The 25,126-nt window shown below is 53.7% G+C and overlaps 2 protein-coding genes across 4 annotated transcripts in view; one reads left to right on the top strand and one right to left on the bottom strand.

Moving 5' to 3' along the window:
• TMEM8B (transmembrane protein 8B) overlaps positions 1-17,559 on the bottom strand; it is a 24,494-nt gene extending 6,935 nt beyond the window's left edge. For all 3 annotated transcript variants that reach the window (XM_065907875.1, XM_065907876.1, XM_065907877.1), the window contains exons 1-9: positions 16,828-17,559; positions 12,323-12,512; positions 11,749-11,956; positions 5,285-5,418; positions 4,704-4,972; positions 3,781-4,106; positions 790-883; positions 511-634; positions 159-301 (exon numbers count right to left, since the gene is read on the bottom strand). In XM_065907875.1, coding sequence (XP_065763947.1) covers positions 159-301; positions 511-634; positions 790-883; positions 3,781-4,106; positions 4,704-4,972; positions 5,285-5,418; positions 11,749-11,956; positions 12,323-12,512; positions 16,828-17,353 — 2,014 coding nt within the window. In that variant the 5' untranslated portion in view covers positions 17,354-17,559. The remainder of the gene's footprint in view (positions 1-158; positions 302-510; positions 635-789; positions 884-3,780; positions 4,107-4,703; positions 4,973-5,284; positions 5,419-11,748; positions 11,957-12,322; positions 12,513-16,827) is intronic.
• On the top strand, positions 16,791-25,126 carry FAM221B (family with sequence similarity 221 member B). Its single transcript, XM_065907866.1, has 7 exons — positions 16,791-16,866; positions 20,252-20,873; positions 21,051-21,194; positions 24,065-24,175; positions 24,304-24,501; positions 24,682-24,801; positions 24,945-25,126. Exons 2-7 carry the CDS (start codon positions 20,252-20,254, stop codon positions 25,124-25,126), a joined length of 1,377 nt encoding a protein of 458 aa, XP_065763938.1. The 5' UTR covers positions 16,791-16,866.

Genomic DNA, 25,126 nt, shown 5'->3' with positions numbered 1-25,126 from the left:
TCAGCAGACCCTCCTGCTGGCCCCTCTGGTCAGGCCCTACGTCACCGCCAGGGAAGGGTACCCTGACCCCGCACCACCCTCTCCACACCCTGCTACAGAGGTGGCCACCTCCCTCCCCCGCGCCCCAGGTGGCTCCCTCGCCAGCCCCGCCTGCTCACCGGCCTTGCACTCGCAGGCCGCGTACAGGTAGTTGTGCGTGCGCAGCAGCTTGCACTGGCCGTAGGGCCCGCAGTCATCTACGCACGGGGACAGGAAAGTTCGCAGCCGCACCTCTGCGGTCGCGTTTCGGCATCGCACGAACCTGCGCGCAAACTCGCGGTCACCTGGCGCTCAGGCGCATCCTTCCCGGCCGCCACCGAGGCCCCGCCACCGAGGCCCCGTCCCGCTCGCCGAGGCCCCGCCCCACTCACCGAGGCCCCGCCCCGCTCGCCGAGACCACGCCCCGCTCGCCGAGGCCCCGCCCCGCTCGTCGAGGCCCCGCCCCGCTCACCGAGGCCCCGCCCTGCTCACCGAGGCCCCGCCCCGCACAAGGAGCGCAGGGTCAGGAACCATGTCCCTGTCTGCGGAAACGGGATTCTCAGCCTGGCCACTCTGGAGGCGGCACTGACCGTGAGGAGGAAGCCGGCCAGGGACTCTGAGGGGAGAAGGGAGAAGCCAGTGTGGGGTCAGGGCCTGAAGAACCCTCACCCGCCGGCCGCCAGTTCCCAGACGCCCTAGCCCATCTGTCCTCCATAACCTACCCCTGCCCCGGTCTTCCAGCCCCGCTTCTTCCCCAGTTCCTCACCCTACCTTTGGCACAGGTCACTGCGGCATCCCCCAGGCTCAAGGGCACCTCATGAGTCAGGCATCCAAACACTGTCACATTTTCCTGGCGCAGGGAGCTCTGGGCAGGCAGATAGAAACATGAGGCTGTCACATCCCCCAGGCCTTCCCACCACCACCCCCAGGTTCCTCCACCTCTTAACCCTTCCCTAGAAGCTCCTCCGGGCCCTCACCTAACACCCCTGCTCCTGTAGGTGCTCCCACAGGAAGCACACCCACCCCCTTCATTCTTACGACCAAAAAGCGGGGAAACACCATCACCAGATCTTCCATAGCAGAGATCTTTCAAAGACTGATGAGAAGCCAAGGCCACTTCTAAACCCTTTCTTTGGGCAGAATTGTTTAAATTCTGTCTAGGTAAAAGACAACACCCACTTTTCCAGTCCTACCTAGCTTTTTGGGGGGTGGGTGGAGAGGAAGAGCACAGTTGCTGGATGTAGAAACTAGCTGTAAAAAAAGGTCTGCAATTGTACGGCTCATCAATCATCATCACATCTTCACATAAACCTGAAAGCAGGAGGTGTGTAAAGATATGCACACTTCCTCGGGTGAAATGATTCCAGGTACTAGTGGTAAGAGAACACCTGTAGGATTGAATGTAGCAACCTGGCTGGGATTAAAAGAAACTGGATATCCACAGGACTAAATGAAAAGGGCTGTGTACAAGAATAAAGGTAACAGGATTCCATAAGCTCACATCATTCAAGAAGGATTTGGGGCAGCTTATTAAATACAAGTAACAGGACAGAATAAATGCATGAGGGAAATTTATACATCAGGATAGGAAAAGAAGGTCTGTACCTAGATGTGGGCCATATATTTGACGCTGACTTTCAAGCAACCAAAGCAAGGAAACGTGAGTTACCACATTTGTGAGTCCACGCGATAAGTTAATCAGGGTCTTGGGAGAAGCACTGCACCCAAAGGGATGGTTCTCAGTTAAATTCATATCAGAGAAGCACTGTGTGCCGCCCTGTCTCCAATGCTTAGCTGCAAGTGTGAATTTCATACAACTTGCTCCTGATTTCCCTCAATGCAAGCCCAGAACAACATGCCAAAGTTTTATTCAGCAAAAGCCACTCTGGCAGGAACCAGAAAATGTCCTCTAGGTATGCAGTTCTCTGTTCCAAATGTCCAGTTCTTGATGCAAGGGAAAACATCAAAATGCTAGGAGGGAAAGATCAGAGTAAGTGTGCCAATATACCTCTCAGAATAAATAGAACAGATGCTCTGAGGTATGTAGCAGTGTCATAGCAGGCAGATGATAGAATGTAAGCAGATGCCCTTTAGAGAAAATAAACAATAATGCAGAGAGTGACAGCACAAGAAAAAGGGGAGGCAGGCCTCTCCTTTGCAGAGACGGAGGAAGAGAATGGGTGAGGCTGGGCTCTGACACAGGCTCTACAGTTTCAAGGTCAAATCAAGGCTTCACCGTCAGTGCCCGAAGGCATGGGAATAAGCCAACACAAAACAAGTACAAGTACAGTCTTAGCGAGAGCGCCATCAGAGAAAACTGAGTATGAAAACAAGCACTGTCCGGGGCTGAAGAATCAGCTCTGTCCTAACCAGCAGGGCCACTAGAAAGTTCTGAGCCATGTCCCACAAGCTACCACCTCAAGTCACAGGCCAGCTATCAGATAAATAACTAGATCGATGCCAACCCAAGACAGTTGCCAAAGGCCTGAAAGGGCTCTGCTCTCAGCCCAGTCTTGTTCAGCGCTGAAAATAATGACTAAGAAGCTTAGAAGTGTGCGAGTTACACAAAGTAGTGAAGACCCACAGTTCACACCAATGTTAGGCAATGCCTCAAAGATGAACATAAATTCTTCCACTCAGGTTAAAAAGTGCACTGCAAAAATACAAGATAGGAATTGGCAGCTGGTCACATGAACCATGCTCAGAGCATGAAAATGTGCCTGGTCCTTGGTTACAACTAGATACACACATCAGTTACTGTGGATAAGGACTAGGAGGACATATAATCAAAAAGCTAAGCAGTTGTGTTACAGGAGATATCTTCCTCTATTTTCCAAAGCTTTTATATGTGATCCTATCATTTTTATAATAAAAAAGCAAATGTATGTAATTGTTTTGAAGCAAAAAAAGGAAATAAAGAAAAACAATCCAGAGGTCTTAGTCTACCACAAGCCTCAGGTGAGGCAGTAGCTGAAAGAGGTACCTTGATCTCAGGCTGCACAAACGCTGCCTGCCACCCAGGTCAGACCACCTGGGATCACCTGTTTCAGAGGCATGATGACCAGAAGTATGACCAGAGGAGACAGCAGAGGAAGAGAAGTCTCAGATGTGGAGGTTGTTCAGCTTTGGCAAGGTTGAGAGGCATCTGAAAGACTGGACAGCGATGCAACAAATGTACCACAATAATATAAAATGTGAGTAATAGGGGGAAACTGCAGGGGGAAAGAGGGGGACTCGATTTACTCTCCTCAATTTTCCTGTAAGCCTAAAACTACTTTGAAAAATAAAGTCTATTAATTTTTTTTATAAAAGGACAGGAGTAGACTACTGGATATAGCTTCTAGGACAAAACAAAGATCAGTGGATAAAAATCCACGAGACAAATTTTGATGGAATGCCAAGAATGCCTCTAGCAATCAGAGCTGTCTAAACATGGACTGCATGGCTTCAATGGGTAGTAAGCTCAGAAGAGATTTGTGAGAAACAATGAACACGTGCCAGAGAGAGGCCTTTAGTGAGCGGCAGGGAGCCTATAAAACGGGAAATCTGGACCCCTCTGAGCTGCCCTGGCTGACCCAGCCCGTTTGCAGTAACTGCTCGGAGCACATTTGTTGACCAGAAGGGGGCTGAGGCATGGTCTCTAAACCATAAGCTGGAAGCAACCTGGACGGGCTTCCTGGAGGAGGCCAGGGCCCCTTCACCCCAACACCTTCTCCTTCAGGTCCCCCACAGGGCGACCTCCCTGCCCTCCACAAAGAGTACCGCGTTGAGCTGGAGCTCCAGGCTGAGCACACCGCCGCTGTCCAGCAGTGGCAGCAGCCTCAGGGCAAACACGGCCGGGCGCTCGGGCGGGAGGGCCACGCTGGGGCCGAAGAAGATGTAGAAGTGCACGGAGAAGGTGTCCAGCTCGTTGCGCAGTGTCGGGCGGACCGGCCAGCAGTGCTCGGGCGGGGAGGTGGCCCCAGGCCCCTCGGCAGGGGCCCCGAGGGATGGTGGCTCTGGGGGCAGCGGCTGGTTGCCCAGCGACTGGGGCATGTTCATGGCAGCTCCAGGGACCAGGGCACGGGACAGGCTGGGCTGCGGGCACTCTGTGGGGCAGAGAAAGTCGGAGCTGTGGCCTGCTGCCCTCCCAGTCCTGCAGCCCACCACACACGGGATCTGAGCCACACAGGGTTTAAGAGAAGGTGGGGAAGGAGAGAACTCGAATCAAACACCCCTGTGTAGTTTGGCATCTAAGGTCACAGGACTGGGTCCAGGCACTTCCTAGTGGTCACAGCTAGTGGACTGTCATGTTGGAGGGACTGAAGGTCATCTCTCCCTCCCCAGTGGCAGTGAGGGCACTGCTGAAGCAGAGGATGGACCCTCTCACTGATCTGCGAGGGCTCTGGCAAGAACCATGTCCCAAAGGTCCTAGCTGTTCCTGCCTGCCCCATTACACTGGGAGGTTAGATCAAGGAGAGTAAGTCCCTTCGTAAGCCTAAGTTAGGTACCAGAAGTGACCTGAAGGCCTTCCCATGACTTGAAGCTCCACGTGGGAGGGCTTTGGGGAATAAGGGAGCCGGGTGGTGTCAGGGAGGTCACAGGGACATGGCCGAGGGCCAATGAGCACAGCCCTCACGCCCGCCTCTTCCAGCCACAGATGCCAGCACAGGCCAGCTGGCTGGGGCAGGCATGGGGCTTCTGACCTTGCAGCCACACGCACAGCTGGAAGCGGACGGTCCTGCCGGGGCCCCGGGATGGTGTCTCCACGCGCACGTAGACCCAGTGCCCCCAGGGGGGCAGTGCCAGCTCCAGCTGGCATACCGAGGCTCCTCCACAGGCCACAGAGCTTGAGTTGTGCAGGGGTGGGGCCTTGGGACGTAGGCGCAGGGTCAGGGGGCAGGTGGATGCCCCTCGGCCCCCCACACACACCAGCTGTGCTGAAACCCTGTAAGTGAAGCTGGGCACGAAGACCCTGGGCAGAGGGGAGGGTGGACATGAGAAAAGACAGGGTACATAGAGGTGGAGGGACAGAGGATGAGGGGAACACTGGGAAGAATGGAGGGGCGGGGGGACAGAGGAGAACAGGAGACCTTTTCTGGTCTTCCCCTCCATGCTAGGAGAGAGGGAGGCAGGGGTCAGACCCACCCTGGAGTTCTGGGTGGCCCGGCAGTCCAGGCTGGCGGGGGGGGGGGGGGGGGGGGGGGGAGGTGCGCAGGACCAGCAGGCAGCTGAGGCCAGGGAGGGAAGACGGGAAGGGCCCGGGTTGGGGGAGCACTCGACTTACTTGTACAGGGCTGAGCGATTGTGGACGGAGAGGGTCTGCTCGGAGGGCCTCCCAGGCACCAGCACGGCCACGTCCAGCAGACGCCGGACAATCAGCTGCGGCTGGAGGAGGTACTGACACTCATCCTGGAGACCCTGGGGCACAAGCAGGGGTGGCGGGAGGGGAGAGACAGCAATGCGCTACTAAGGCAAGGCCAACAGCCTGCGGAGGCGGGACAGACCTCCTCTGGCACTCCTGCTTCTGGGGCTGTGCTGCGGCCTCTCTAAGCTCTGGGTCCTTCCTCGGTCTGCAGGGTCTGCTGTGATTCTCAGCATTGGCTGAGGATTGGGGCTTTGAGGGCCTCAAACCCCACTGAGGTTTGGGGGCTCAAATCCAAGCCCCTCCTGAGAAGCCCCGCCTGCTCCTCCTCCAGTAACCCCTCCTGCACACCCCGGGCCAGCCCATTAAGGTCATTTCAAACCAGCCCATTCCCCTACCAAGCCCAGAGGAACCAGCAATCACTCTTTGAGCACTAGCATGCCCCCCAGTAAAGTTCCTTAAAGGCCTCCAGTCCAAACCGCCCCACTTCCCCCACCTGAATCTCTCATTTCCTCTATTTTCCACCTGCCCTTCCCAAGTATTACCTGTCCAGCCTCTGCTTTAATACCCCCAGGGAAGAGTCACCCTACCTCCCCAGGCAAACTCCAGACAGACACAAAGCCTAATGTAAAGTGCACACCTCACAAATGAATGTTTGCTGAATAAATGAATCAACCCAGCTGGGGCAGCTGTGACCTTTCTGAAGCCAAAGCCTATCTTCTGTCTCCCCATATTGCTCTGCCTCAGGGGCCCTGGATACATCTGCTTCTTCTGTCTAAGCCTGGGTTCCTTCTGTCACTGGAGGAGAACCACCACGTCTCCCCGAGCTGCTCTTCTGGGTAAAATCTTGGGGGACACCACCAGGGCCCAGGCAGCCGCAGCATCTCCAGTGAGGACGGGCTCATTAGTTCCAGCATTTGCACGTCTCTGGGCCCTCAGTCCCAGTAGTTCAGGGGAGCAGAGTGGGGGGGGGGGGGGGGCGGGGCTTACTAGGTTTCTCTCATCTTCTGGACAAACGGCCTTACACTAGCCCAATAAACTAGAGGCCACTGTTCACTTTTCTGGCTCTTCTGACCAAGACAAACCATTAGCCTTGATCTGGGACAAGAATTCCAGGCTCTGACATCCCACTGAGTTCCTTGCCATGGAACAAGTCAGCCAAGGCTTGTTTGCTGACTTGTAGCAAAACTCCACAAGGCTGGAAGGAGGCCTTGATGGGTGCCAGGCCGGAACACCTTTTTACCCTGTGCCTGGAATTTTCCTGTGCCTTTCTTATCACTGCATTCCCAACACCTATCACACCACCTGGCACATACTAGGTGCTAGAAAATATCTGCTGAGTTAAAGAACAAGTGTCAAAAGAGGTCCCTTCAGAAAGCTCCTGAACCCACCTTGTTGCTCAGAAACCTCCATCTCTGATATACAAAGCAGATGTCCCTCATCTTTGGTGAGGACCAGAAATACTCTCATGAGTTATTTTACTGGCCCCACTTCCTAAGGGAGGAATCACCACCGTAATAATCTTGTGGTTAATGACCCTGAGGGTGGGGACTCACTCAGGAGATAGCCCCCACCCTTACTAGACGGTCCAGAAGGAGGAAACACCTTGTTCCATGTCTTGCTTGCTGTTGGCCTAACAAAGGATCCATGGACATGACCTCTTTGGTTAAGGTGTGCTTCTTCCTGAAACTGTATTATGGGCATGTCCAACACCTCCCTTATTGTGGATGCAAGTGTTCGATCAGTGGAGACCAGGGAAGGTGTACGAACCTTCACCCTGACACAGAACCGCAGAAAGGGCGCCGGAAGTCAGGTCTCAGGAGCTGCCAAGGCAGAAGTTGAGCGAGAGCACCCACGCTCGGTGAACAGCCGCAGTCGTGGGAGGAACCGGGCCAAAGCGAGGCAGCCTGAGAAACCAGGAGGGCCCAGAGTGGGAAGTGGAGTGAGAAGTGATCTGAAAGAAGCTGGCATGGAAGGCCTTCGGTTGATTCCTAGACTGTATGGGTGGGCTAAGTTTCTGTAGAAGCGCCTGAGCCTCTGGGTGAGGCTTGCAGGCTGAAGATGCCCAAAGATCTTGGTCTCTGTGGCCATCTCTGTGGGAATATTCCAGCATTCAGGACAGCTCCAGCCCACAGTTAGCTGGCACCAATCACCATGGAAGTAAATGAGCGCTGGACAGATGGCAGGGGGCAGGAGTGGGAGCAAAGAGGCCACTCAGGAGGTGACTGTGACGGCCCACAGACGGCTGAGGGAAGGTGCTAAGAGTGGGCAGAGAAGTAGATGTACCCAGGCATGCTTTAGAAAGAGAGTCTCAAGACTTTTTCTTTATGGATTAGTTGTGTGGAAATAAGGGGAAAAGAAGAATCAAGTATGACCCCTAAACGTGGGGCTTTGAGCAACTGGGGACTGGCTGTGCCATTTACTGAGAAGATTAGAGAATGCAGAGGCTTAGACTTGGGAGACGTGAATTAGGAATTAAAGAGATTCCTGATTTCAGGCTTTGTTTGGATATGTACTTGTTAAGTTTGAGACAGGTCTTAGACATCGGAGATGTCAAGTAAGCCACTGGGTGTAAAATCTGAGATTCAAATAACTTAGGGCTCACTTAAAACTCTTGGAAGACATGAACTTATAGGTGATATTTAAAACTACTCTGCTGGAGACACCTAGTAAGAGAATGGAGAAATAAAAAGGAGTTATCCCGGGACCAAGCTTTTGGTACCACAACACAAACAGATCAAGCAGAGGAGAAGCCAGGAAAGGAGACAGAGGAGGGGGTGGTGGGCAGGAAGAAAACCAGGACAGTTCTATAAAGTCACAAAGGGCAAGAGGAGAAAATATTTCAAGAGGAAAGAGGTACTAGGTAACAGCTAGTTACTAGTTAACTCTGGAGAGAGAACATGGGAACCGAAAGGGGATGAAGGGAAGAGGAAGACTTACTTTTCACTGTATGCCTTTTGTACCTTTTGAATGTTGTACCAGGTGCATATATTACCTATTTGAAATACAAATAAAATAATTTAGAAGGAGGAGGAAGAGCAGAAGGAAGACGGTTAACAGATCTGAACCCCTTCAGTTGAGATGCTGAGTGAGCCACGCTTAAGTCTGAGCTGGTGGAGTCAACTGAATCTGCTCCTTTTCTTTCCTTATGGTTGTTTTCATTATTTTATCTGCTTTCATTTGCTTTCAAATCTTGAAGCTGGGAAGAGGAAGCATAAAAGAGCTGTGCCCCCAAGCATTTGGAGAACTTCTCCTAATAAGGCATTTGGGTGTCAGATGTTACCCAAACCCAAAGGCCAGCCTTTCAGGAAGACTGGCAGCTGGACACCACAGGATGAACACATGCTCCAACACAAGACAGGCCAGGAGATGGAAGGCAGAGGCTAAGACAGAAGAGGTGGACGGAAAGAAGGAGAAATGATAACCAGTTTCGGAAACATGAGTTTGAGAAGATGGCAGAAGGGCAACAAAAATTTGCCAAGCCCCTACTATGTGCCACGCTCTGTGCTGGGTGCTAGGAACACAGTAACAAAGTAAAAATAACACACACGAAGGCCCACAGAAGTGTGGGACCAGAGCCCAGGAGAGCGGCCTGGGCCACATAAGCCACCTCCCTTCTACAACAGGTTAAGGCTCCCTATCGCTCTCAGGATAAAGCTCTAACTTCTAGACCCTTGCTGATCTGGCCCCTGTTCACCACCCCAGCCCCCTCCCTCACCCTCACACTGAACCACTTCAGTTCTCCCTTCTCACCTGCAGCCCATGCCACTCCCAGCACCTGGAGTGACCCCTTCCCTGCTTTCTCAACATCAGATCTCACTTCCTAACAGTTTCTTAAAACCTAAAGCCATCTCTCCACCACCCCACTCAGCTGAGTTATAAACCTCTCCTTTGTCCTCTTAAAATGCCTTCCATTAAGAAAAAAAAAATGCCTTCCATATCTCACTAATATACATCTTATTTGTGTCCCTAGCACCCAACCCAAGGCCAGGGATAAAGCCGGTGTGCAAAGACTAAGGTCTAAATGGAGCTCATCCCCAAAACTGAGGAACACTGCTGCCTTCTTACTGCTGACACCCTTCAGTACCCACCCAAGGATATTTCTGAAACCACATAATTTCCTGGGGTTGCCAAGCGTCATGGGCAGTCAGGACCACGGGACAAGGAGGAGGCAAGGTGAGAAGCTGGAGCTCTGGCGGAATGCCCTGGACAACCCTCCAATAGGCTTGCTTCTAGAGAATTAACCAGAGAACTTAAGAATCCTTACAGGCCCAGGACTTCCCTGGTGGTCCAATGGATAAGAATCCACCTGCCGATGCAGAGGACATGGGCTCAGTCTGGTCCCAGAAGATTCCACATGCCTCAGAGCAACTAATCCTGTGCACAGCTCCTGAGCGCAAGAGCCACAGCTGCCGAAGCCTGTGCTCTGCAACAGAAGCCGCCGCAGCAAGAGGGGCCCACGCCCAGCGACAGTGTGCGGCCTCCGCTCTCCGCGACTCGAGAAAGCCCGTGAGCAGCAGCCAAGACCCAGCACGACCAAAATGAGTAAAAATGTTTTTAAAGTATACTTTTGAAAAAAGAATCCTACAGGCCCAAGTGAGATTCCAAAAGATAATCAAATTTTAGAGGAAACATACAGCAGATCCTTGCCCCGCCTCCCCCAAGCTCTAACACAGGGCTGACCGGAGAGCCCCGTCTGTCATGGGGCCACTCACAGCTGCACCCCCAGGCAAGGTGGAGCTGTGCCCTCTCCTCTCATCTCACCGCACCGAGGTCTCTCCTGGCGAGGACTCCAGCTTGCAGTACCAAGTCCCTCAGGCCCCACTGGCTGTATCTAGATGCACACGGGCACATCAGGCCCGGTTCTGACCTCGCCTAACCAGGCTTCGGCTCCCACTATCGCGGCCAGGCGAGGCGCCAGGTTCCTCTGGCTTAATCAGGAAGGTGGTTGGGTAACTACAGCATGGCTCCTGGAGGATTTTCTCTTCTCACGGAGAGAGTCCAGGATCACAGCTGGGATCACAAACAGGCTCTCTGGGATTTGGCCAAAGACCTAAGAAGATATTCCTCCTAATATAAGAGTCCTTGGATCTGATGGGGGTCCAGAACTTAGAGCCCAGAGCCACTCCTGGGCAAGTTCCCAGCATGTTCTCACCCAGACGGCTGCCAGGCCTGGAGAGGAAGTTCTCCTGTCCTTCACTGTCTGGAAAACCTATCACTTGAGGGCTTGAGACACTCCCTCAGCCTGAGTTCCCATCTCTGGCAACAGCAGGGCCAGCACACTTGTCCCTGGTAATTCTCAGCTCATTCAAAAGCACTCTAACACCTCTGAATGCCGGGCCTCAGCGGGAGGGGAAGGGGAGTCTGACACAGTCCAGAGCGCCTGTCCTCAAGGAACTCACCCTGGAGACAGACATCTGGTCAAATCCTCTCCTGACCGGGGATTTCCGTTCCTCCCCATTCTCAGAGGCCACACGCCACTCCCTGTCTTGGTCTGTGTCCTGTTCTTTAAATCCTGCCCAGCTCACGCTGGCACATGGTCCCCTGCCGTTACCGCGGGCGCCACACACCTGGCCATCCCACTCCGACATGGCCACTGAGTCCCAACCTCCCTCCCTGCTAACAGACAGGAATAAGAAATCCTCTCCCTGTGATGAAGAGGGCCAGTGTGCCCAGTATCTGAGAGTGGCAGGAAAACCCAGCAGCATTTCCTTTCCTTCAAACGAGAACAGAGAAGCGACCTGACCTTGACCCCACAATACTACAGACTTTAAGAGGCTCTGATCTATGCAGTCACTGGTATTTGGGGGAAAGGAGGGTAACAGTCAGGTTGGACACCAGTTGCCCAAAGCTTCCTCTTAACAGGAAAGGGCTTGCCTACCACAGAGTGTTCTCTTACCCTCTTCCCTAAGGTGTAGGGACTGAAATTATGATAGAAGAGGAACACGTACTCCCAGAGGGCCTAATGACTGGGCTGCAGCCTCCAAGACTCTGCAGAGCTATCACCAACCAAGACGTACGTAGAACAAGACTAGCCTCGGGTTTGTGCCGCAGCATCTGACCGGTCCCTGGCTGGCTTCTGACCGCCGTGATTAACCCTGCATCTTCCAATAGGAAGGGACACCACTCCCCGGTACCAGGCTTCTGGCGGCAGGCTCTGGACTTTCCCTCTAGCTTACCTGGACCCACGGTGTCTCCTAAGGCTCCCAAAGTGCCTCCTGCAGATCATGGCCTCTGGCCCACCAGGTGACCTGCTGACCTCTAGCTGTGCCCCAACCCAGCCACCCTGAGGCTATTTTCCACCCTGGCACAAGGCTGGAGTGCCAAGCAGCCCAGAGATGGAGAAGCAGCTCTGGCCCCTCCTGCCCTGGACAGCATCAACCCACCTTGACAGAGATGTGGCCATGGGCCTGGGGAAGGTGGGCAGCCAAGAACCAGTCCCCAGGTAAGGGGCTGCTGACGTTAAAGATGCCGGAGGTGCGGTTGGGCAGTGTCCAGCTGAGAGTCAGTGAGAAGACCCCAGGCACAGCTGTGTCCCCTGGGAAGTGTGTGTGCAGGGGATTGATGACTGGGGGTGCTCCAGACCGGAAGTACCTGGGGGGCCAGAACGGAGAGAGAGGGAGAGCAGGCAACGGGGTGGGAGACGGGAAACGGGAAAAAGAAAGAAATGTCACTCATCTCCAGCACAAGAAATGGACTCCCTCTACTGACCCACACAATAAAATGGTTCCAGGTCAGGGGTCAGACATAAGGGGGAAAAGATCAGCTTGGGCATTCATGTAGTCATGCAGAACTCAGGAATGGTCAGCAGACAGAGGTCTTGACCTTCAGCCAGCCACACTTCAATCTGGACAAAGGCCAGGGGTCAGGAGGGCAGCTTAGATACTCATAAGGTCTCATTTTAGTGTGGAGAGTGGCCTGGGGTTGGCACAGGGTCAGGAGGTTAACTCAGACACTCACACGGTCACACTTTGGTCTGGGCAGTGGTCCCCAAAGGTCCCTCCCTGCTCTTTGAAGATGATGAGATTCCACACGGCCAGGAACGTGTCTTCAGGCACATGGAAGTGGAAGAGCTCGGTGCTGGCAAAGGAGCGGAAGGGACTCAGCTTGCGGGGTGAGCAGGTGGAGTAGTCGGTCAGGAAGAGGCCTCCTGGGGAGCAGATAGTAGAGAAAGGAGCAAAGTAGGACAGGCCATTCCCAGCCACCCCCAGGCCCACCCGGCTGCACCCCCCATGGCACCCACTCAAGGGTCTTGTGCTGCCCTTGCCATCATTTGCTTTAACCCTTACACTGACCTTGGGGGAAGTGACCTCTCTTTATAGGTAAGGAAACTGAGGCTCAAACCTAGATCAAACTGAGGACTCCAACCTTGATCTGTCTCAGTCCAAAACCGGAACCCTTTTTACAATCCCCACAGTTGCCCCTCACTTAGAAGCCATTGCACTCCTCTTACCAAGCCTAACAAAGCAGGTGTGGATGGTGGGCATGAGTCCGTGCATTATGCACATGCGTGTGCGTGCACACAGTGACGTGGGTTCCCGGGCTACTGAGCGGCCTGGAACGCCACCTGTGGGCTTGGGAGTCAGCATGGAACTGTGAAACTTCCTTTTTTATTCTCTTCCCCTTTCTGTTCCCCTGTGGTCAGAAACAATAAAAACTCTCAGAAGCTTCACAAGAGCTGTCTGTACACTGGCTCAGGGTGGCAGTGGGGAGGGGAAAAGTGTGGTGAGGCTGCAAGGGGCCTGCTTGGGTGGCAGAGGCAAGGACAGGAGCTGGCAGGCCACACAAGAGCCCTGGAAGAGGAGTAAAGGAGAGGGCCGCAGGGCCTCCAGGATTCAGAAGGCGGGGCTGGGGGCGCTTCCCGGAGGGAGGCCCCAGGAGGCAGTCAGGTGGTGAGACAATGGAAGCTCAAACTGCTTGGGGATATTCATATCCAGCGAAGCCAGGGACGGGAGGTGGGGAGGATGTGGTGCTCATAGCTGAAATGCCTAGGTAGCTGATCGTGGCCGTTAGGAGCAGAGTGCAACTGGTGGGCAGGACAGTCTGGTATAAGCAACTGCCAGGCAAACACGCAGGCACCAGGGCTGCTATCACAATGAGAAGAACCCAGTGGCTCAGCTGGATAGAAGAGGGTCCAAGAGGACAAAAAGGGCCCCAAGGGACAAAAAGTTCTGGGGAATCCGACTGCTCTGCAGGCTGAACACCAGCCCCAGCGAAGCCCTGAAGGATGCCTTCAGGACAGATGAGAAGGTCGGGGACTTTAGCAGCTTCAGAGCAAGAGTAAGGGCAGTGGGTACGGGAGACCCTGAAGTGGATTTTTTAGCCACGGAGGAAATACCCATGGGCCTGCCTATGCTGACGGTCTCTCCCTCTGGAGATGGGAGATATAACTCCAAAATGAAGCAGGTGAAATAACAGAGAAAGAAGCATCTGGAAAGGGAGGCTGCTGATGGAGGGAGCACGGGTCCAGGTTGGCCCTACTGAATTTCAACAACCTCAAGTCACCCTGCAGAGAGCCGTCCTCTGTAGGTGGAGGTCACTGGCCCGAGATGGGCCTGTGATCTTCAAAAGTCACAGTCACACCCAAGGCTAGTCTGTGCAGTTCAGATCACATAATCGCTCTCAACTGTCAGCAAGAAAGACCTAACACCTTGCAAGCTGAGCACTGCCCAGGAACCAAAGAGGCTCATAGAGCAGCGGTGATGTATTCAAAAGCGATGAAGGGAAATGAAACAAGTGATGGGGAAGAAAGGTCTCCTAGGAGCCCTGCCAGTGACAATGGTGAGGCAGAAAGCCAAGAGCTGAACAGCCTGGATACTATTATCACAGGAAAGCGGAGTACTGAGCACCCCCTGCTGGAATTAGGAAAGGGCTCCTCCCCCTTCTCAAGGCTGGTACCAGGGACGGGTCATTGGATGGGCCATTGCCAGTGTTAGAAAAAATGGTGGCCAGGCCCCCCAGGGCAGGTTCTCAGAGAGTTGATGGTGAAAGTAGCTAGTGACCTTTAGGAAATAATGGACAGATATGCGCAAAGAGCCCTGTGGTTAAAGGAACAATGGCATGGCCTGCAAAACTGGGGAACTAGTTAAGCCACCCACAAGTGGCTAGGGCCTACAGAGGTCACAGAATAGGCTGGTAGGAAAGGGGAGTAAAAAGAAGCTGGGGATGCTAGGAGGAAACAAGAAGTTCTGAGGGCAGATGTTTGAGAAAGCACCTAGAGCCCTGTTCACTGCAGGCTTTGGTTTGGGGTGTCACTAGGCCTACAGCTCTGTGACCCAGAGGAAGCAGGAGGAAGGCCCTCACCAAGCTCAGATGAACCTGTCCTGGATGCACCAGCACTTCCAAATGAGGCTAGGGTGATTTTCCATCACCACCTGAAACACACACAGACACACACCCGTGGGTTCAGGCTGGCCCTGCTAGTGACAGCACTCAGTAGAACAAAAAGGTCATTTCCTGTAATGGCAAGGCGTGCCTGGGTTATGCAACTGCAGTCAGACAAGTCCAAGGAAAAGATCTGAGGGTGTGCCGAGACTGAGTGCCATCACAGGCCCGTGACACTGCCACTGTCTCCTCAGGGAAACCCCCCCCGCACCAGGTCACAGAGCACCGCTGCGGGCCAGTGACCACTAACTGTACTCAGGGTGGCCCTGCCTGCGGCGCGGCCGTCAGTGCTCTTTTTCAGCCTCATTACCATCCTCCCGAAGCACTTGAACTGCTTCTGGGCAATCATGTTTTAATCCACATCTTTCAACTTTCTATAGCTCTGTGACTGATAATCACCTTCCTCTCCTAATGGGCTCACGAACAAAGAACCTGGGGTTCTTGAAACCCATGAAACTATGAACTGGGCTCAACAGAGTGGACTCCCCCTCACCCAAACTGAAAAACTGACCTGGTTTCTGTCTCGGCTGAGTGCCCGCTCTGCCAGCAGCAGTAATCAACACTGAGCAGCTACCAGCACTGAGCCCTTCAAGGAACCTGGCTGGGGGCAGATGGATTACTTATACACATTGTAGGAGGCACCCAACACCGCCTCCGACCAAGGAACTATCCACTTGGGGGTGACCCTTCGGTGATCTGTCTGCAGGAGGAGCAAGAAGAGCTGAAGAGGAACATGCATGGGCCACAACACATACCTCTCCCTCACACAATAACACAGACACCAGGACACACAGGCTCACACCACACAACAAACATATGCCTGTGCTTACCAGCACACAAGCATGTATACACTACACATGCCCAGCATTCCCACAGATCCCTCAGGTACACATACAGACACATAAGCACCAGATACCCGTGAGAATCCATGCATAGCTCGAACCTCTGCGGGAGCAGTGACCTTTGGCGTGCATCCGTCTCCTCGAGATTATACCCTGAATGCAGCCCGCTACCTCCAACTGCTCTGCTAGCTGTTTTTGTCAAAGACTTTCTCAGGCACCTCCGCATCCCCTCTAGAGTGCTACCCACCAGAGACGGCTGGGGGCTGGGGCCATGAAGACTCTTTATTACGGGGTCATCTTTATGGCACATGTCCTACAGCCGGGACCCCTTCCTCCATCCGCCTTCCACCCATTAGGAAGCTGGTTATCTCCTTCTCCTGTCCCAGTCACCTCACTAGATGGTGGCCCTGGGCAGACTGCTGGCAAATGAGGGAAGTTTGTGGATGAAGCCCCCTTGTGGGCAGACGGGAGAGGACAGGTTGTGCTTGTAGCCTTTCCACACTAGGATCTGTTTTCCTATTGGGCATAGATTACAGTAAAAAACAACAACACCGCTAGGGTAGGGTAGGAATCAGGAAGCCTTTTTCTAGCCCCACACGGTCGCTTACAACATGTATGACCTCGGGCCAACTGATCCCTTGCTGTGCCTCAGTTTCCCCATCTGTAAAATAGTCTCCAAGTTTCAACCCTGCTCTAAAAGTGTCAGAAATAATTCCTCAGCAAATCAAGCTTATTTGGAACAAATTTCACTACAAGAAGAAAATGCATTATAATGGCAACTAACCCATGGCCATCTGTTTGCTACATGCTATTTTCAAAACTGCTTTCTTAACCCTGCTTCAATGTATGCCCAGTACGTGAAAGGTTTAGGCCAGATCTTCCCACACTTGACTAGCAGTTCTCGGGTGGGGCACTCTCACCCCCATCAAACTTCACAAGCAGATACAAAGCACTCCAGACTTCCTTGGAGAAGAGTCAAAGTGGAGTCCAGACAGACCCCCAGAAAGAAAACCTTGCAGTCTCTGTCGGTCACCTGCTGAGCCTCAAGCCCACAGCTACCACTCTTCTGACCCTGTCAGTTCCTATTAGTTATGTAAGACTTCTCTCCTCCTCCCTATTTCTCTCTGCTTCTTCCCCAGCCATCTAGGTGCCAACATCCCACCTCTCCTGAATCCCTCCAGTCCACCCCTCCCTGCCAGAACCCCATCCCTGCCTCATTCTCTCCTGCTCTGCACTCACCAGCCCCTGGGCCAAGGACAGACAACAGCAACAGCAGCAGTAAGGCTGACGGCAGCTGGAGCCCAGACCTGAGTCGAGGCTGGCAGAGGGGCGGGGTATGAGAGAGAGGGGTGGGCGGCGGGAGAGACTCGGGTAAACTCAGCGATGAGGGCACGGACGGGGATAAAGAGTTGGGCAGGGCCGGACTCAGGGGCTTATGCAAGGGTACGGGGTGTGATGGACGGAGGGGCTGTGGTGGGGACCGGAACAAGGGCAGGCGTGGGGCCCCGGGCTTAAGCAAATTTTGAGAATGGGGTTGGCACAGGGGCCGGGCTGGGATTTGGGGAAAGAGGTGAAACAGGGGCTGGGACTGGGATGGGGCCCAGGTCAGGGACTGGAGGGGGCGCCTGAGCTGGGACCCGGATCTGGGCATTCGCTGGGACCCAGGCGGGAACTGGAACCGATTTGGGAAGCGGGGCGAGGGCGGGGTCGGGGGCCAAGGCCCAGAACGGGATAGGACAAGGGGCCGGGACAAGGGCTGAGCCATGGCCCGGGGCGGGGGCGGGGCCGGACAGGCCAGCGCGGGCGCTCGCTGAGCTGACCCGCGGCTCCGCTCCCACCCCCCGGGGGCGGCCTCCGGTGTCCTCGCGGGCCTAGGGCCGGAGTCGAGCCAGCGGGGGCCAGGCCGGGGACTGGGTGGGAGTTCAGGCCTGGGCGACTCCGGGCTGCGCTGGACAGGCGATAACCAGGCCCCGCGGCTGCGGCCTCGGCCTGACGCGGTACGACGCTCCGCCCTCCGGTTAGGTCGATTGGTCCTTCTCACGAAAGCCCGCCCCCGGCCCTATTCTATTGGTCTCCTACCTGGCCCCGCGGGGCTCGAGGACAGACTCCGCCCCCGTCCCCGCCGCCCGAGTCCCCGCCTTTCTCACCCCAACCACCGAGTCCAGACGCCCCCATAACGTCCTCACAAGCCTCACTGACATCTCACAGGAACCCCGCAGAGACCTTCACGAACCCAGACACCCACGGACGTCCCCACAGATATCCGCAGACCGTACCCAGAGACTCTGAGTCTCACAAAGATCCCGCAAAAAACCACTCACAGCGATCCGGCAAAGCCCCCTCAGCAGAAGCGAACCCTCTAGGTTTATGTCCTCCGGATCAACGCAGCCCCCTTAGGAGACCTCACTCACCGAGGGGGTGACGAGACTGCTGTTGCCACGGAGACTACCAAACGTTCCGGTTGCCCTGGTGACGGGTCCTCCACTCCCGGCCAGGGTTCCAGAGGCTTCAATCAAGCCTCTCCCTTATTCGGCCCTGGACCGCCTCGTCCCTTCCCCTCCCCCCCGTTCCTCCCGACCCGAACTCCTTCACGAATTTCTGCAGGTGTCCAAGTCCCTTCCCCAAGCTGTAACTTGCAGGCAAGGCCTCAGCATACAGTGCCTGCTGCCAGGGCTAGCCCACAACCAAGCCTTCTCTCCCCCGGGGCAAACACTTCCCGGGCCCGCTTCAGACAAGATCCCAACCTAAGGACTTGTAAGACAAAGCCTAGAGGTATGCAGTCTCTCAAATGGCCCCTCCTGCAAATCCACATCCCACTCCCTCCTTATACCTTCCTGTCCCTTCCCACCTCACTCCAGCCCCCTCCCGTCCTCTGCTTTTCATCTTTATCCTCTCCCTCCCCCATTTTTCTCCACTCAGTTCCCTCCTCCCCCTTTTTCCCTTTGGTCTCCTCCCATCCTGTGGTTCTTCACCCTCAGGCCCCCTTTCTCCTCTTGCTGAATGTCTGGCTATCTTCCTCTCCGTCATCCTACTTCTCCCCCTACTTTCTGACACAAACTTCCTCTTTGGAAAGACCTTAATGAGTTTAAGAAATGATAAATGTAGTATTTGGGGAGCATAGACCAAAGTAGAGAGCAGGAGAAGGTAAGGCTGGAATTACCTTAGGCAGTGCTGCAAGTGATGACAGGCCTTGAATGTCAGGGCCAAGAAATTTGGACCTAATCCTTAGATTGAGTCACTTGATTGTTTTTAGGCAAAGGAATGCCATTTCAGAAAGGTCTCACCTGGGTCATTAAGAAGGACTGATACCCTTTGGACCTGGGCTTCCCAGGTGGTACTAGTGGTAAAGAACCCACTTGCTGATACAGGTAGACGTAGGAGATGTGGGTTCAATCCCTGGGTTGGGAAGATCCCCTGGAGGAGGGCATGGCAACCCACTGCAGTATTCTTGTCTGAAGAATCCCACAGACAGAGGACCCTGGCAGTCTGTAGGGTCACACAGAGTCAGACATGACTGAAGTGACTTAGCATGCATGACCCCTTTTGGACATCCTTCCAAGATAAATTAGGCACACCCCAGTCCCCACAGCATCCTGGGCTTACCCCAGCACAACACCAACTCATTTGTATTGTCATTTTGGTTAATTGGTTTCCTTTCCAAATTCTTTCAGCTGAGTCCAGTGCCTGAGTAAAAGTGTTAAGATTAGGCTCTTTAAAAGCATAAGTTACATAAACCAACGAAAGGATGGACAAGTGGATTAATATGCTAGGAAGGGCAGCAGAGCAGCAAGGGTATTACATAATCCAGGTAGAAAATAATGAGAATTTGAACCAAATTGGAGGGAGAGGAGAGGAGAGAATGGACTTGTGGGATATTTCAGTTCAGTTCAGTCGCTCAGTCATGTCCGACTCTTTGCGACCCCATGAATCACAGCACGCCAGGCCTCCCTGTCCATCACCAACTCCCAGAGTTTACTCAAACTCATGCCATATTTAGAAGATAGGAAATATAGTCTTTGGTGCCCATTCTAAGATGTGGGCTGAGAGGAAAGGAGACGACCACGATAATTCCCAGAGTTCAGTTTTGATGACCTGTGGGACATCGATTTAGCAATGTTTAGCAGACAGTTGGGTATGACTGTGAAGTTCAGGGTCTGAGCTGGAAATATGGATTTAGGGGTCATCAACATACAACTGGAAGTAGCTGAAGCACTGAACATGAACGACATTACCAAGGGCAGGGAGGGGTCCTTAGACAAGACTAGACTGTGGTCATTGCATCCTTCTGCACTCTCGGGAGCAAACCCCCACTTTGCCTTGGTCTTCCCAGTCTCTAGAACTTCACAGCCTGACCTCCATGGTCCTAAATTACACCCAGAACCCTGCTCTTGGACTAGCCAAGATGCTATGTTCAGGATCCCTTCTCTGTTACCATCTACTGATGGGATTCTGACTGCTTCAGACTTTCAGTACGCAGTTTGGGTCTAGGCACATGGGTGAAACTCCAAGCACCAAGCCCTGGCCCAGAGCTCATCTGGATTCCCCCGAGTAATATCTCAGGTGCACTAAAAACTTTATATAAATTCCATAGCCCCCTGCGAATCCTGACTCAAAGACCCTCTAATCCCAACCTAATGAAACATGTACCCTGTTCTACCACTAGATGGAAGCAGACAAGATCACAGAAGAGCCTCATACCACCCTGGATGCAGAAGAGAGCCTTCCTTCGAAGGACCCCTCTCCTGAGGACGCACAGGAGCCCCCCATCCCTGAAAGCCCCTTAGAGCCCGCCCTCTCTGAAGCCCTGTTAGAGTCCCTTGCCTCTGAATCTCCTGTGTTGCCCTCCACTTCCCAGACCACTTTAGACATCCAAACCTCTGAAACCCCTGTAGAGCCTTCCACCTCCACCGCCCCTTTAGAACACTCTGCCTCTGAGGTCCCTTTGGAGACCCTTACGCCTGAGACCCAGTTGGAAACCCACATCCCCAAGGTCCTAGATCAACCACTTGCTTTTCAGACTTCGTCACTAAGCTGTGCCCCTGGGTCTCCCTCTGATAATCCAAAGGAAGATTTCTCTGAGTCTTCCTCCAGCGAGGGCTCATGGGTAAAGAGGCCCATCCAGACCTCTGAATTCGAAGGCTCTCCAAAGCACTCCCTTTCAGGCTCTCCATCCCAGGTCCACCTGGACACATTTACAAAAGTGAAGGAAGAGGAAGAAGAGGGCGAGAAAGAGATGGATGCCACTGCCAGCAACGCTCATGCAGCTCAGCCTGAACACCAGCTGGGCAAGAAGAAGGGGAAGAAAGGAGTCAGCCGTAATTGCTCCTGCCCATTCCCCCTGTCTCAGCACCGTCTTTGACTTGCCTCAGGAGGAGGAGGTTGGGTTACTCTGTGACCTGGCCCCTTCTCTTAGGTTTGGGGCCTCCTCACTTCCCCTTAGTTACTCCGCCTTCCCCCCCCAGGTTACACCATCCACCCAGTGGTCCCTGCTAAGCAGGCAGACGTGGTGGACGTGGCTAAGGCGATGCACAGAGAGAAGTTTGGTACAAAAGTGAATTATCTTTTCCAATGGGAGAAGGATGCAGCCCTGAATGCCATCCAAACAGGTGAGCCCAGGGAGCCTGTGATAGGACCATGGCCATCCCTCTATCCAGTGGGATCTAGGAACCTGCTCCTTCAGTGGATAGCCCTTGTGGAAAATGGCAATTTTCCTGGAATCTGGGACGGGAGCAAATGGGTAGTCCAAAGCAGATGAGGGTGGATGCAGACAAAAAGTGAGGATATTCATATAAAGCCAGGCAGGAACAGGTGGCTGAACTAGGGCTCAGGTAGCCTGCACCAAACAGATCCTAAAGCAGAGATGGCCCAGGACCCTGGACAGTTTCCAGGTGGCTTGCTGCTCTAACAAGGCAAAAGGCCTTAGTCCCCTTGGTGGAAATGTATTAAAAGGCTGTAATGGGGACTTCCCTGGCAGTCCAGTGGTTAAGACTCTGCACTTCCACTGCAGGGGGTGCAGGTTTGACTGCTGACACTGATATGGGGGAACAAGGATCCCGCCACATGGTACAGTTAAAAATTTTTTTAAGAAAAGGCTGTGATCCCTGCATGCCAGACCCATGATCACCTGGAAATCCAAAGCTCTGAGTCTCCTCACCAAAGAGAACCATGGCTTCTAGTCCCATCAACTCCAAGTCTCGGCCCAGAAGTAGTATTGTAGACAGTCCTGTTAATGGCATGCCGGGCTTCTCTGTGTCTGTATATAAAGGGTGTGCATATGAACCATGTGAACACACACCATTCTGTGTGTGAGCACGTGCATGTGTCACTGAACTTCACATCTATAGGTACTGGGTAAGAAGGCCACCTGAACTGTTATGAGGATTCTGGGATTTCTAGACTGAATTCAATAGGTATCACTGCCTTTGGAGGAAGGGGGTTTATACTTCACTTTCCCTAATGATGGGAATAGAGTTATGTTCTAACCATAAGAGATGTTATCATGCAAATGAGACTGTGTGATCATGGAAATGAATGTGTTGTGCAGTGAAAATGCCATCCCTGATAATGTCTCCTCCCCAGTCCTCATCCATTTATAACGGGAAGAGGGTGTGGAATCAAGGCAGAGTAGAAGGCCCTACTCTGGAATGCACAGCCCACTCTGCATTGTCCCACTTTAAGGGGATTATAGTCTGAGGTATAATTGCCATTCCTCTAGCTCAAACGTCAGTCTTCTTCATCTGAAAAATGAGCAATGACTCCAACAACAGTGCTTAAGCTTGACTCTCCCAGGCCCTCAGGCCAGGCCTTGATCTATGGGGCACTAACCCTTGTTCAACTCTGCACCTCACCTGTTCATGCACTGGATCCTGCTATTCTAAACAGAGCTCAGAATTCCTCCAGTGGAATCCCGGCCTCCACCAACCCCATTGTGACTCGGTCTAAATTCTGCTCCCTTTCAACCAAGCTTCCCTGGTGTGATGGGGCACGAATACCACGGGCTGGCGGTATAAGTCAGAAGCATCAAAGCCAAAAGCCACATCTGGACAGGCTTCAGATCCTAAGAGACCATGGGTAAGACAGGAAAACCTAGTGTGACAGGCGCAGAATTGTGGATTGTGGTCCTGGCCAGAGTCAAAGACCAGAGGACACTTGACTCTTTTTCATTCTCCTTATGGAACTTCAGGGCTTTACCTGGAATACTGGGTCTCTCTTCCCTCCTAAAGGTATTTGCTCAATCACTTATTCAGTCAAGTTTCTATGTTCTCTGAGCACCTATTTTGTACCAGGTCCTGTGTGAGGATTCAAGACAGTGATGAAAACACTGACCTTTCCTTAGAGGAACTCACAGTTGAAGGAGAATACAAGTGAACAGGTCCACCAGAAAGCACTGTACTCTGACAAGAGTCATGGAAGGCAGGAGGAGGGACTCCTAGACAGAAGGGGAAGTCAGGGACAACTTTTTGATTGAGATGACAGTTCACTGGAGCTTTTGAATAGGATTAAGAGTCCTAGAGCTGAAGGCCCCACTCCTGGGGGGTGGGGGGTGGGGGAACCCAGGATTGTTGACTTCAAGTTGGGATACTCTCAGTTCTCACAGAGGATGAGAAAACCTGAGTGGGAAATGCTCTGGGTCTCCTCCCACATTTACTCAGCACCACCCTTGCCTGGTGGTAAGACTAACTGTGAAGCCAGACAGCTTCTCATCTCAAGGGCAGCAGCCTCTGGCTGGTGTCCGCTCTCAGGGATACATCCTGGGCTCCTCTTCCTTCCCACGCCTCCTTTCTTAGCCTCACAAGCCTCTGTTTCTGCTCTTCACCCCACTCATGACTTCTGGCCTCCTGTTTTCTCCTGAACCTTGGAGAACCAGAGGCAGCCCTTCTCAAGTTCACAGAGGGCATTTGCTCAGTAACCTCAGGAATGTGGAAGGGACGTATGATGGTGCCAGCCTGCAGAAGTGAGGGAAGCCCGCCTCCTTGTGGCACTGGGGCGGCCTCACCTCCTCCTCTTCAGGTCCTTTCAACACCATGCTCCTTAGGAGCCAATCCCCACCACCTGCTCTGCACCTGGCCCATCATCTTCCTTTTCTCTCGCCTTAGACACTTCAAGGAAGCTAAGCAAAGGTGGGCTCTAGCATTGGGAGGGGGGAGGAGATGAGAATCCCACAGTCACAGAGAACACAGCTAGATACATGGGCATCATCACACAGAAGCTCACTTATAATAATCTTCCTGCTCAGAAATGAAGGCTGTCTGCAGTCACAGGCCGACACAGGTGGAGCGGATCCTCGGGTGGGACGGGCTCTGAAGACACTCGCAGGCTGACGAGCAAACCTTGAATAAAAAGTCTTAAGGGGCAGGGAGGAGGATGTGTGGGTGGTGACAGAGACACATCGGGGGAGAGGTAAGAATAATTTGGGAGGAGCTTAGGCTATTTTTCCCTGTTACTTTCCCTTAGTACTCAATCCCTCCATACCCAGGTCTCTATATTGGCTGGCGCTGCCCCCATTATCTATGGGACTGTTTCCGGATTGGGGATGAGTCCAGGTGCTTTTGTGGACACTTGCTGAGAGAGCACCAGATCATCTCAGGTGTGGAGGGTAACTGTCTTCTGTCCTGTGTTGAGCTGTGTGAGAGCATGTGTGTGTGTGTTGATTTGGGGAGAGGTTGACATGGGAAGGCCAAGCCCTGTCAGTTGCTGGTCTAACCCTCTTCACAGACATATCCGTGCCCTGCAACGTGGGCCAGTGCCGCTGCCTCATGTTCTGCTTCATCCCGTCACGCCCAGAGGAGGTGGGTGAGTTCTGGCTCAAGAGACGGGCCACTTTTGACCCCAAGGCTTGGAGGGCCCAGTGTCGCTGCAAACACAGCCACGAAGACCACACAGCTACCGGGTCCCATTCCTGCAGGGTCAAAGGTACCTTCTCAAGCAAGCGGAGTGCAGGGGTGGGATAAGCTGCACGTAGTTTGGGGATGCAGATGGGGAGCTGGGAGGAGAGACTTGGGCATGCAGCTGGGGAGGAGGATGTGAGGATGTGGGCAGCCCCTGGGGAAGCCCCAATTCCCTGCACCCTCCTTGGCTGCCCCCGCGCCTTAGGCTGTTGCTGCAGCTGCTTTGAGTCTAATTTCCTCTGTGCGGCCTGTGACCGGCGCTGGGAGGAACACGAGACTTTCTTTGAGACTGAGGAGACCCGGCGGCGAGGAGGGAGGCCACACGGTGAGAGGGACACCTAGGATCAGGGCCCACTCAAGGGTCTGTAATCAGCCAAGCTGAAGGCACTCCTGCCCTCCGCCATCCCACCCAGGACTACTTTGCCCCTCCTTCCTGCAGCCCACGCTTGCACTGACTTATACCCCCAGGAGCAGACTATGTGCCTTTTGCAGAGATGCCTACCCTCCGAGAAGCTGTCATCAACAACTCTGACTTCGAGACCCTCCAGAAGCAGGGGCTTTCTGGCCATCCCAGCTCTCACCCTAGTCCCCCAGGGCTCCCTAGCCCACGCGACGTCCAGCCTGGCCCTCCATCTAAGCCCCGTATCTGA

Source organism: Muntiacus reevesi, chromosome 17 (assembly GCF_963930625.1).
Source record: "Muntiacus reevesi chromosome 17, mMunRee1.1, whole genome shotgun sequence".
Classification (NCBI taxonomy): Eukaryota; Metazoa; Chordata; class Mammalia; order Artiodactyla; family Cervidae; genus Muntiacus; species Muntiacus reevesi.
Note: the sequence above shows the minus strand (reverse complement) of the source record. Positions and strands in the feature narration are given on the sequence as shown.

Bases quoted from the DNA above. Each gene is read 5' to 3' on its own strand.
- FAM221B (XM_065907866.1), top strand. From the start codon at position 20,252: ATGGAAGCAGACAAGATCACAGAAGAGCCTCATACCACCCTGGATGCA. The intron at 24,176-24,303 runs GTGTGGAGGGTA...CCCTCTTCACAG, and splicing joins AGAGCACCAGATCATCTCAG to ACATATCCGTGCCCTGCAAC. The intron at 24,802-24,944 runs GTGAGAGGGACA...TTATACCCCCAG, and splicing joins GCGAGGAGGGAGGCCACACG to GAGCAGACTATGTGCCTTTT.